The sequence below is a fragment of the Neolamprologus brichardi genome, chromosome 2 (assembly GCF_056152115.1).
Source record: "Neolamprologus brichardi isolate AB-2024 chromosome 2, ASM5615211v1, whole genome shotgun sequence".
NCBI lineage: Eukaryota > Metazoa > Chordata > Actinopteri > Cichliformes > Cichlidae > Neolamprologus > Neolamprologus brichardi.
The window spans coordinates 9076608-9089499 of record NC_142105.1 but is presented as its reverse complement, the minus strand read 5'-3'; the positions used below and the strand labels follow the sequence as shown (position 1 = coordinate 9089499).

Below are 12892 nucleotides of genomic sequence, written 5' to 3'. Positions count from 1 at the left end.
AATAAAAACTCTAATATGACAGAAATGGAGATCACAGCTGCGTTGAACTTTGCTTCATCACAATAATCCAGCTATGCTCAGCTTCTTCAAAGTGTGGCGTGGAGTTCAGTAGCACTTATACACACCTCCGACTCTGACCCAATGGTGGCGGTAGAGTGCTTGAGGAAAAACATGTAGAGGCTACCTGAGACTCCACAGGCAGAAGAAGAAAGGGTAAAAAGTGTGTGGGAACGAGCATCAACCTCTGGGGCTTAAAAGCACCAAAGGTGCAGTTCCTCCAACACCCACTAGAGGTTCTAGTAGTGTGTCAGTCCCCATAGACTCCCATATTAAAATATCCAACTTCAAAGCAGAAATAAACACGTTTACATCCTGATATAAAAACTCTCTGAGGCTCTACAGATAATTCCTACCTTCATAACAACTTTACAGGTGTCATTGTTTTTATAACTCACCTGTTTAAATGGTATTAAAGCTTAAGAGTTTGCATTTTTAGGGGAGTGGCCTCTTTGACTGACAGGTGCATGGTGACACAGGCGACTTTAGCTGTTAGCTATCTGCTAGCCCTCACCTCAGCTAATCAGAGCCACTGAACTGGATATCTGGACCGTGTTTATGCTGTTGGAGCATTTTTAATGACATTACATGACCAATAATATGGCTGCTGTGAGGTTACTATACTAACAGACTGTCCAGGAAGAGCTCCAGTGTTGGTGAGTAAAATTCTAGGATTTGATTTCTTAGCATTAATTAGCTCCTGTCTGTGCCAGTGGGAGCTCCTATACATTTTACAGATGCAATTTGCTAACCAAGCTAGCTAGCATTAGCTGATAATTTGACACTGCACCCTGGTGTCCTGATAAGGTCCCCTCTGGCCGCAAAACCCAACATGGTGGCCATAAAGCGTAGAAGCTTCAAAATGAGCCCAGAAACCACTGGCTGCATCCGTCTTTTACATACAGTCTATGAAAAATGCTGCTACATCTGTGAGATCTTTGACAGAAAAACTCAGACTTCAGGATGTGCTCGTGAATCTGCTCTGTTGTCTCAGTTACACACTCAGATGATTGTACATTTAAATGTAGACTCAGCAGTTCACATGTGCATGATGGACCCATTAAAGATGACTTTTAAATCTTCTCTCCACACATGAATGAGGTGAGCTTTGTTCCCTGTGCAGCATGAAGGCAAGGACGGTTTCTCTCAGAGTGCAACCTGACCTGCTGGAGCTCGCATCAAATATTCATCAGCTCCTTTCACAGCGTCTTGGACCCTCCAGGAAACACACAAACACGAGACGGTGCGTGCGGCTGCATGATCTCATCGCATCAGTGTTCATCTCTGTTTAATACATTATCATCCCATTATGCTTCCATAACTAACGATGAAACAATAAGGCCCCATTGATGGTGGGTAATAAACTTTATTGCTCACAGTAACACGACTAACACATCAGGAACAGGAACATCTGCAGGACATCTTTGCAAAAGTGCGCATTAAACCTGAGCTTGGTTTCTCTCATCGAGGTCCAATGGATTTAGTACTTTCTGCCCTGGTCAGTGATCTGAATCCAGTCCAGTATGAGAGTAATTTCACCTCATTACTGATAACAATGTCAGCTCAAACCGCCTCCAGGATTTCATGAATGTGGATTCTGTAGGGAAATCATTAGATTATGACTTTTTCTTTTACTTTAAAAACTCCCGAATTTTATTAACTCAGAAGAGTTTCAGCCAGATTTCACTCAGGCTCAAACCTGTTCTCCTCTGTGTGTGAGTGTGTGTGTGTTTGTATTTTATTAGTTTATCTTGAAAAGGATATTTTTATCTCAAGAGTCTTATTTTCTTGGTCAAATAAAAATAATGTAAGAATGAAGGATACGCCACCTCACTGAAGCACACGATTCAGTAACACTTCATAACATAGCCGTTTAATTCCTCTCTAATTAAACAGAGTTTAACTGTATTATATTTTAAGTTACAGCGTAATTAGATTTACCTACAAATCATTAAAGGTAGGCAACAGTAACAAGTCAGGTTAATACAGGATACAAATACATTTCCATACTGTCAGTACATTTAAGTACTGCGTGACTAGTTTTAGGTAGTGTATGAGTAATTTTACGTATTCTGTAACTTTAAATAGAGCCATGTGAGCCATGTCTGTCAAAAAATTCTGATGTCTTGATTTGTTTGATAGATCTTCAAAAGGGCTTGTGTCTACAGTAAAAGTCCATGACATGTGCACCATGTGTCAGCTGTAGTGGAGGAAACTGTTGCTGAAGGACATCAAAGCATTTTAGAACAGATACCAGATTGTATAACAGAAGGACTGAATCAAATCTTATCTTTGACTTTACAACTGAACTCCTGCTGCCAAAGAAACTCAAAGCTTCACAGCAGGTCAGACAGAAAAAGCAGTAAAAACGAAATTTTACTGTCCACATTTATTCCAAATGTCCCTCTTACACACACACACAGAGTTGGCTTGCAGCCGAAACCACCCAGCAGTGACAGATCGTACCATGACAACGGTCAGCAGGGGTGTGTGTGCGCCTTTTTTTAAATCGGGCGGTGTTTGTTTGGGGGGGGTTGAGGCTATGTGCCCCCTGGGGCGAGGGCAGCAGTCAAGGTTGCAGGCTGAACAAACACGCAGGATCAGAGCGTGCCTGGATTGAATGTTTCAGCCTCGAGCTGTCAGGTGGACGTCAAGAGGAAAGTTTTTATTTCTCAACACTTCAAACCTCAAACTTCAGTTGTGCCTATATTCACCCAGAGAACACATGAAGACTTAAATCTGATATTTGTAATAATCGTATGTGTTTGTAGACATCAATCCTTTAACATGTTTCCTCCTTCACTTCCTTCAAAATAAAAGACCCCATTGGAGTATATAGAGCATCATTATGCAACACGGTGCCTATAGAGGACTGAGGGTTTCCATGGAGACGATAGCGGCTCCACTTCGATTCCTCAATTATAGGTGTGAAATCTTTATTAGTGAGAAACACAAACACACACACACACAGCCGCCTTTCTTTTACCGCCTCAGAGGGTGTAACCTGATTTTCCAATAGGAACATCCATCACAACATTCCTGCTCCGCTTTTAACACGACGTGATTAAAAACCTCCGTTAACCTCTAATTGTTAATCAAAGTGGAAACGAGTGGCTGTTTCCTGCGCGGCCACGGATGTGGGAACGATGAGAGACACGATCACGATTAATCAGCATTTCTTTGATCTTTTATAAAACAATTTAAAAAAAGATGTCACCGCAGATGGCGGGAAACTTTAGCGCACTTTTTTTTTTAAAACCTATGTTACAGTTTTCCGGTTCAGTGATGAAGAAATGTGTTACATCATTGCCAGAGGATAGACTCAAGACTTATTTTGGCTAAATAATCCACACCTTCAGCAGGTACCTGAGCGTGTCTCTGGTCTGCACAGGAAGGACCGAGCCAACCGCCGCACCACTTATTCCAAAAAGAAAAATGTGACACGTGGGGATAAATGACCCCCCAATTAACAAAACCATTTAAGAAGTAATCTCATTGCCACGCTGTCCAGCTTACTTCAGCCTAAACCTGCTTGGAGAAACTCGAAAACCTGCACATTTAAAATGGGCCGAGGCTGAGCGCAACTTTGGGAGTGATCCTGCTAACAAAGCAAACTGCACCCAGAAGGTCGTCGACTGAGGTCACACAGACAGTAGAAAACCTGAAACCATCACTGACCCTGACAGGACGACCCCAAATCAGAACAAAGTTTCCACAGAAGCACGATTCAGTTCCACACGGCGTGCTGACCAAAGCACGTCAACGCTGCCGGGGACCGATTCACAGAGAACAATTCGTGCTAAACTTCGGTACCAGAGCACATCTGGGCTAGAGGAAGAGGCTGAGCGAGATCATGTGACGTCACTCCAACGACACGTTGAAGAACAACATTCGCACAAAAAAACATTCGGCAAAGACGGTGGTGGCGGCAGGCTGAAAGCGGTCACCGGTGGGGTCATACTTTCCAAAACATACAATGGCAGCACATCTGATCTGAGAAAACATCTGCTTAAACACTAAAGCTGCAGACTGCACCGTGTTTGACGACCTGAAAGCCAAATTTGCCGACAGTAGGCTAAATAATTACTCAGTTGTCATAGAAATGTGTTTTTCTTTACCGTTTGTTCACATTTTAAGTGAGCATTTCTACACCAGCTGCACTGAAATGTCAGAATGCTATTTATGCTCGAGACGTGTAAGACGTCTGAAACCTCAGAATGAACAGGAACCAAAAACAGTCGAGCATCAGCGGTGTGAACGCTGCCAGACCGAGGCGGCGTCAAACGTTTCAGCCAAGAAACATTTTCAATCCATAATCTCAAAACGAGTTGAGTACCAAAGACAGATACCGCTGGCTGCGATACCAAATTCCAGGTACTGGTATCGGCTCAAACGGTAAACGGGAAAAAGCTTCAAATGTTTGCTGTCGATCAGCATCAGGCCTCCTGCTGAGCTCTTCAGGGAACAGAGCTTCGGTCAGGGACTACTTTCTTCGGCGTATTCTTACATGTGTGACCTCTGATTATTATCAGCATTTAAATTTTAAACAGTGACACCGTGTGAGTGAGATCGAGTTTACCTACAGATTATAAACAGATAAAGTTTGTCACACACACACACAGCTACAGCCGTTAACAGTGTGACTGACACCTCAAACTGCAGCTTGTGTAACAGATCACACAGTTAATCTGGAGCTCACATTACACAAACACACACACACTTAGACTCTCAGTTCTCATATTGATCACACTGTCAAACATCCTCTCTCTCGTTACTACACTAAAGCCAGAGAAGAGGAGGAAGAGCGAGGAAATAAGGAAAGGAAACACAGACATAAGCAATAAATGATGGAAGGAAGCAGAAGGAGAGGAAGCTGAAAGACAGGAAATCAGAATAGGAAGATAAACACCAACGAGGAAAAAGAGAGGAGTCTCCTCTTCTTCTCTGGTTTCCTGACTGACAACAGCAGCTCCATCAAACCACGGAAACTAAATTTTCCTTTAATCTGTCACCAGACTTCACATCTTTAAAGCTGGAACCACCTCGTGAACAGAACCAGAACCATCACCTGAAGATAGGACACGTCATTACATTTAAAGCTGTTCTGCTTTCACACTGTGAGCTCAGAGCTCAGGCTGCAGATGCTCCAAACTCTCAGTGTAGCACAGTTTTTTCTACTCTTGGATCTGCATGATGTCATAAGGAGGGATATTCCTAATATAGTCACATCAAGCACAGAAGGCCCACTGTTATGCGTTTGCAAGGGGCGGCCAATCAGAAGAGAGAGTACTTAAAGGAGGAGGAGCTAAAATGTTTCTAGCTGAACTTGGAGGCTGATGTAGACAGACAAAGACAATTATTCTGAACTGTGAATCATGCAAAGCTGAACAGAGTCTGAACAAATGACGCTCAGTCATCTGTTACTGATCTCACACACACACACACACACACGAGAAACACACACACCTTTTAATTGACTTTCTCCTTCAAACTGAAGGACGGGTCAATCAATACAGAAAAACGTGATTTCTGATGCCATTAATGGTTCACTTTCAGGCTGTATTTTATATGGAACACACACACACTCACACACACACACACACACACACACACACACACACACACAGAACGATTAACCAGAATAACTGAACAGACGTTTGGATCAGTTCTTGAAACAGAAACAAACTGAACAGAGGAAAGTAAAAGCCAAGGTTATCACTGCTGAACAATGCCAGGCAGGATGTGTGTGTGTGTGTGTGTCCGTATGTGTGTGTCCTGAGGACAAGACAAAACATGTTCACTTCGAATCTGATGCGTCATCTAATCACTATGAGTCGTCTGCTACGCTGTAAACCAATCTGTGCGGGTTTGTTTGTGTGTGTCTGTCTGTCTGTGCGTGCGCATGTGAGAGAGAGAGAGAGGCAATCATACACATTCAGCTGCAGCAGCCCGAAAATAAAACCAAAGTTTCAGAAAGAAAAGAAAAAAAAAAAGTTAAATGTGAGACATTAAAGTAAAAACAGTAAAATGGTTCTTTAATCTAACGTGGACGTCGCCGAGGTAACAAACAGAGTTAAGTTCAGCCAATCACAGGGCTGGTTTAAAAAAGGTGCTGCTGACCTTTGACCTCATGGCTGCAAATGTGACATCACTGCTGCAGTCTCAGAGGAATGAATAAATCAAATGTACCCTCTTTCTGCAGCTCCACTGACTGGACTAATTTACCCTGAGTGCTACAACACACACACACACACACACACAATGGTTAACTGCCATCAGCGTGTGAATCAATCTCCACTCTGCAGTAGAAACATGCCTTCATTTGGAAAGGATGGAGAGGACTGTGTGTGTGTGTGTGTGTGTGTGTGTGTGTGTGTGTGTGTGTGTGTGTGTGTGTGTGTGTGTGTGTGTGTGTGTGTGTGTGTGTGTGTGTGTGTGTGTGTGTGTGGAGGTGTCACATCAGGAGGATGGATGAGTCACAGCAATGTCTGATTCATCTGAAGTTCAGGTCTAATCGAGGTTTTGGCATCAAAACAGTAAAACATATATATATATATTAGGGGTGCAACGATACACAAAATTCACGGTTCGGTTTGGTTCGATTCTTTGGTGTCACAGTTCGATATTTTTTTGATACAAAAAAAATGTTCATGCTTTTTTAATTTGTCATTTATTAAAATTATAAATATATATTTTAACTCAAACGTACAGTTTTTAAATTTAATGTTGCTGAAACAACAAAGGGATAAAATAATAAATCTATCTGATCGAGAAATCACTCATCTTTGGAAAAGAGAGTTTATTACAGAGAAATGGCTCTTTCCAAAATAAAAGCTATACTATACGCTTCTTCTGGGCCATATTCTCAGCAGCATATTAAACATATCAGGTCCCCATAAGGAGAATCATGTGCTAACGGCTGTCTAAATGACTCGGGTAAAGTTTGTAGCATCCGTGCTTGTTGTTTTTGTCTGCTTCCACTTGTCTTTGCACTAGGATGATGTCGGCGTAAATGTGCAGTCATATTCGTTGTGTTCCCACTAGTGCTGTCAGCGTTAATCTGAAATGACGTTAACGCCACAACATGGCAAATCTCCGTTAACGAGCTACTGCGGATCGCCCCGTGCTTGGGGCTGGACGGCGTCAACACCTTAACGAGCAAACTGCGCTAACGCACTAGTTCCCACCCATGTAATTGAGCATTGCTGGCACATCCGACATCCTGTTTTACTTTTGTCCATGACCCGCTTACCTTCAGGGTCATACGTCACATGAAGACCAAAATAGTTCCAAAGGCCAGATCTGAATGAGGGTGGGGGAGGTTCAATTTGCCATGTTGCAACGAGCTTAGCTTCTGTCTTGCTAGCTTGCGCTGCGCTTGGTGGATCTGCGCTCGACAGTGCAGCCTAGGCGGAGTAGTCGAACGCAGATCCACTGAGCTCTCAACACAGACATCATCGTCAGAAGAAAAGTTGATAAAATAAATTTAAAAATTTGTATTGTTCGATACATATGCGTACCGAACCGAAAGCACTGTATTGAACGGTTCAATATCGATACGAGTATCGTTACACCCCTAATATATATATATATATATATATATAGTAAAATGTTTGTAAGATTTTCCCAAAGTGTTGTAAATAACATATGAAATAATGTAATATGACAAAAGGTTTATAAAAAAATATAAAATTTATGAAACATATCAGTAAAATTTTCCCCAATGACAGAAAATTACACTTTAAAAAGTAAAAAAAAAAAAGGAAAGGAAAGAAAAGAAAAGAAAAGTAAAGAGAAGAGAAGAAAAGAAAAGGAAAAAAATGCCTAAAATTTGTTCATTATTTATCAAAATAAATAAATAAATAACTCATCTGAAAAATCTGTGAAATTTCCCCAAAATATCTAAATCTAAAAATGTAGGTCAAAAACATTCACAGCATGAAAAAAATATATAAAATGAACCAAATCTAATAAAAAAATCACATATTTTCTTAATCGAAATTTAAATATATTACTAAAATCTGAAAAATATGGAAAATCAACGTCAACGTTTAAAAATATTACTAAAGATAAAAAAGAAAATAAACAAATCAAAAATATTTTTTAGTGCAACTAAAATAAGACCAGAAGAAGAAGAAGATGTGTGTTGTGTGTCAGAGTGAAGAGTGTCAGTGGTTCAAACCATGTGTGTGTGTGTTTGTGTGAGCGTGTATTGATATCTTTGTGGGGACCAAAAATTGGAAGTTTACTATACTTGTGGGGACCAGGATTTTGGTCCCTACAAGTTTCAAGGCATTTCTGAGACTCAAAATGTGGTTTTAGTGACAGGGTGACATTTGGTTATGGTTAGGTTTAGGGTAAGGGGTTAGGGAAAGCATCATGTCAGTTAAATGTTCCCACAGGATATGAATACCCGGTGTGTGTGTGTGTGTGTGTGTGTTTGTTCAGATTCAGGGAAAAAAACTGAAACAGATCAGAGACGTTAAAGCCGAACGGACGGATCTGAACATGTCTGACTCTCTGATACTATGAGTGTCACATACACGCACACACACTCTTCTCCTCAATTCAAATCAAAGTGAAAGTACATGAAAGCGCAGCTGCACACATTTAAAGGATCGCTCCGTGTTTTCTCAGCCGGCCTGAGGCGTCAGCGGCTGTCGGAGCCGAGGTCACGCTCACTGTCAGTGCTTGTGAGCTGACTGCAAACACTTAGAGAAGAATTTAAAATCCCTCTGAGGCTGAAAGGAAACAGGAACGAAAGGCGGGATAAAGGTGGTGGGTTTAGCTGGGGGTGGAGGCACCGCATCACATTCTGCTTAAGGCCCCACTAACTGCAAACTGTCCATGTCAGACACAGAAACACCAAAAACTGATGTTTACACAAAAACTGAGTGCAAAGTGAAGGAACCGAAAGCTGCAGTTCCCCTACTGTCCACCGGAGGCTCCAGCAGTGAGTCAGTCCCCATGGTTAGGATTGAAAATGTTTGATTTATTTTACTAAAATAAGTGGTTATAATCATTTTCATACATTTACTGCAAATGTGCTCATAATGAGTTGGCACTCAGTCTTCTGAAGGTCATAAGCTTTGTTCAGCGTGATGATGTATTAACTGATGTATTCAGGGCTGCACATAAATGGTCCGCAGGTGCGCATTCGCTGTCAAAACAAAAGACGCGCACCAGATAAGAAGTTGCAACGCGTGTTTGCATACATAAGATTTTCTGGAGGAGGACAGACATTTGTTTAGAACTCTTAAAGATGTCAAAGAAGCAAGCTCCTTTAAGCAATTACTTTGGTGTTCCTCCACCTCCAAAGAAATGTCAGAAGGAGTCCGAACCGCAAAAGAAGCGCGTATTCTCGGAAAAGTGGTTGCAGGAGGTGAGCTGGCTTCAAACAAATGATGAACGCACAGAGAGATGTGGTGCAGAATGTGCAAAAATAAACATGTTTACAGCCTGACACACAAACTGGTTGGTCTCTGTAGATAATTGAATCCTTCATAACACCTGCACAGGTGAGAATCTATTTTATAACTCACGTTTTTCATTTGTAGTAAGTTTGCGGTATTAGGGCCATGGCCTCTTTGACTGACTATCAGCTGTTTAAATCACCAGATATGTCTGCTGATTGTTCATTTTGAGATTAAAGTTGTTGTTTCCTCCAAAAGTCCTGATGTAGATGAGTTTGTAGACGACTTTATGTCTTGTGATACGACAAACATCGTCTATACTGCACGAGGGTGTAACCATCACTATCCTTGCATCAATCCAGTGTGAGCTCTTTCATTTTGCTCGAATCCGTCCAGCTGTGGTTCTTCCTTCTGACCAGATGCCAAGTTCTGCACCAGCGTCCTATCACCACACCGTGCTTATGAGCTAAAACAGAAATAACAACGAGAACACCCGTGGTGTTCACGAAAGCAGACGATTCATGACGAGCAAAACTACAACTGCTTCCCTTAGTCTCACGCCCACCCACCGGTGTGCGCCGTGATAAAAAGCAAGCGTACAGATGCTGAGCTTCCAGCTGTTTGGAAAACTGCTGCACTGTATCACAAACCAAGTGCCCCCTTTTACCAAAGAGGGTCTCACGCCAGAGAAAAGATCATGTGAGACCAATCGCAAACTGACTACTCCTTTCACAGCAGATACTGATCTCAAACTCCACCCCTCTTGCAGGCTGGAGGGAGTTTCGATCCAAGCGCTCTCGTGGACCCACAGCTGCAGCTGACAGCTGAGCCTGCAGAGCTCCTGGGAGCAAACACCCACAGGTTAATAACTACGTGCACACGCACACACACACACACACACCAGGCCTGCGTGTGTGTGTTAATCTCTGCTGTTTTTCCCCCTTTTTTTTTTTTAACAAACTCCTAGATCAGTCTGCTCACCCCCAGTACAAACCAAATGCACCTCCTCACAAACATGCCATCACCTCCCTTGAGCTCACAGCGCAAAACAAGCGCTCCTTCCTCTGACCTCTGAACCAGCTGTACTTCCACTTCACCTACCGCCACCCACCTTTCACTCTCTCTTTCTCTCTTCTAGCACATGATGGACAACAAACCAAGCGCTCTTTTAACTTGAGGCTCGATTCTGGCAGACTTTCAGTCCAAACTTTCATCATCATTCTCACATTTTTCTGCTCCTGCACAAATAAACACAGCACCAGTGTAACCAACCCCACCTCTCATTTCCACATCAGATGGAAAACAAGCGCTCCTTTCCAGCATCCAAAGCTCTGTTCTTCCTCATTCTGAAGCTGTGAGATGGCAGGTGTGAGTAGTTGTTTTCCACAAAGTGCAAGGCGGGGCTGAAACAAAATCAAACCAACTCCTCCTCTCAATGAGATAAACCCCTTTTTTCCTCCACCTCCAACCTGAGCTGGTACATGGTGCAAGTGCTCCTTTCCAGCATCCAGCACGCTCTTCCTCCTCAATCTGAAGCTCTGAGATGGCGGTGTGACCTCACAAATCAAGCGCTCTCCTATATACCACGGAAGCAGGAGCTTCAACTGTTGTTCTTCTGTTCCCAACTGTACTTAATCTGGTGTGTCATGTGTCTGAAATCAAACACTTCCCTTATCTAAAAGCACAAAGTGAAGCTGCAACCAACTCAAACCAACCCTCCACTGTCCTCCACCTGGAAGCTCATCTCTCAGCTGAGGGATAAATCAATCAATCAAGCGCTCCCTTCATTATCTCATCCTTTAACCTCGACGTTCAGGAAAGATAAAGCTGAAACTAAATCAAACCAACCTCTCCCGCAGTGCCCTACTACACCTGTATGTAGTGTATGCATGCACCCCATGTAACCTGAATGAAACAAACCCCCTCCTTTCCTGAGCTGGTATGTGGTGCATAGGAAACCAAGCGCTCCTTTCCTTATGACCTGGAGTTTCCTTCACCTGCAAAGCATCCTCTCTGAAACACAGAGAGGGGTTGCAACAAAAATCAAACCTACCCCTTCTACTCTCCCCTCTTTTTCTACCTCTGGCACGTGGCACATCACAAACCAAGCGCCCCCTTAGATCCTAAAGGTCGCCTTCACATTTTTCAAAATTGAAAGTACAACAAAATCAAACTGTCTCTGAAACATTATTCACGCCCCGCCCCCTCCCCGCCCCCGTCTTCTTATAGAAAACCGAGCGTCCCCCTCTGTCTCTCCTAATGAAAAAGCCCCCCCCCCACACACACACACACACCCACCATCATTTCATCCTGCTTTCACGGGGAGGCATCACAAATCAAGCGCTCCCCTCATTGCCCTCACGCTTTCTGCAACAAAATCGCCCCCCCCCCCCCCCCCCCCTCCCCATCCACCCGGCTCTCCCCTCTCGTGGACCCTCTCCTCTTGCAGCTGGCACGTGATGCGTCTCAAACCGAGCGCTCCCTGCACCTCCAGCCTCGCATCAGCACACCATCATGCGTTTTTTCCTGCAACATCCAAAACCAAACGACCCCCCGCCTCCCCTCCACTCTCTCTCCCCCTAAACAAACCGAGCACGTCATCAACACACACGTGCACGCGCGCACACACGCAGATGCGCACACCGGGACACACCGGCTCTTACCTCTGGAGCTGCTGAAGGCGGTGTACCAGGACAGGGAGACCAGCCCGCACAGCCCGAACAACAAGACCGTCAGGAAGGAGACATTTCGGAGCCTCATCTCCGGAGCCCCGGGAGCATGTCCGCACCGAGAGGGGGGAGCAGGGCAGCGCGTGGATGGAGGGAAAGGGGGAGGCAGGCGGAGACAGGTAGACGGAGAGAGCCACAGAGACGGAGGGAGACGGAGAGGCGGGCGGAGCTGTTGCTGTTCGAGCAGCAGCGGAGAGACTGAGGAGAGGGAGAGAGTGAGAGAGAGAGAGGGAGAGAGGGGGAGGAGACAACCAGGTAGAGAGACGTGAGGAGAGAGAGGGAGTCAGAGGTCTGAATTTCTCCGGAGCTCGGAGTTATTCCGGTGGTTTCCTCACAGGCAGAATCATGGTAAACACGTCGGGTTGCTTCATCGTGTCTTACGTAATGACTCATGTAACGGATTGAAAGGGAGTTTCCACCCATCGTTACTCCAAAGCGCCGGCGTCCCGGGGGAGAGGCTCAGAGTTCAGCTTTATTCACTAAAACACGACCACAGGCCCCTGAAAATGACTCCGGCAGTGACCTGTGAGCAAGGGCTTGGCAACGGCGGGGAGGAAGAACTCTCCGTTAACAGGAATCAGCCCAAGACAAAACAAATGATAGTCAATTGAGTTAAAAAAAAAACAACAACAACAACAACAACAACCCAAAAACAAATCCTGATGCATCACGAAGCCGTTAGCAGCTTTACTG

At 44.0% G+C, this 12892-nt stretch overlaps 1 protein-coding gene across 1 annotated transcript in view; it reads right to left on the bottom strand.

Annotated features, from left to right (window-relative positions):
- mgat4b (alpha-1,3-mannosyl-glycoprotein 4-beta-N-acetylglucosaminyltransferase B) overlaps positions 1-12365 on the bottom strand; it is a 107717-nt gene extending 95352 nt beyond the window's left edge. The window contains exon 1 of the mRNA XM_006797617.3: positions 12134-12365. Coding sequence (XP_006797680.1) covers positions 12134-12230 — 97 coding nt within the window. The 5' untranslated portion in view covers positions 12231-12365. The remainder of the gene's footprint in view (positions 1-12133) is intronic.
- Positions 12366-12892: the final 527 nt, after the last annotated feature.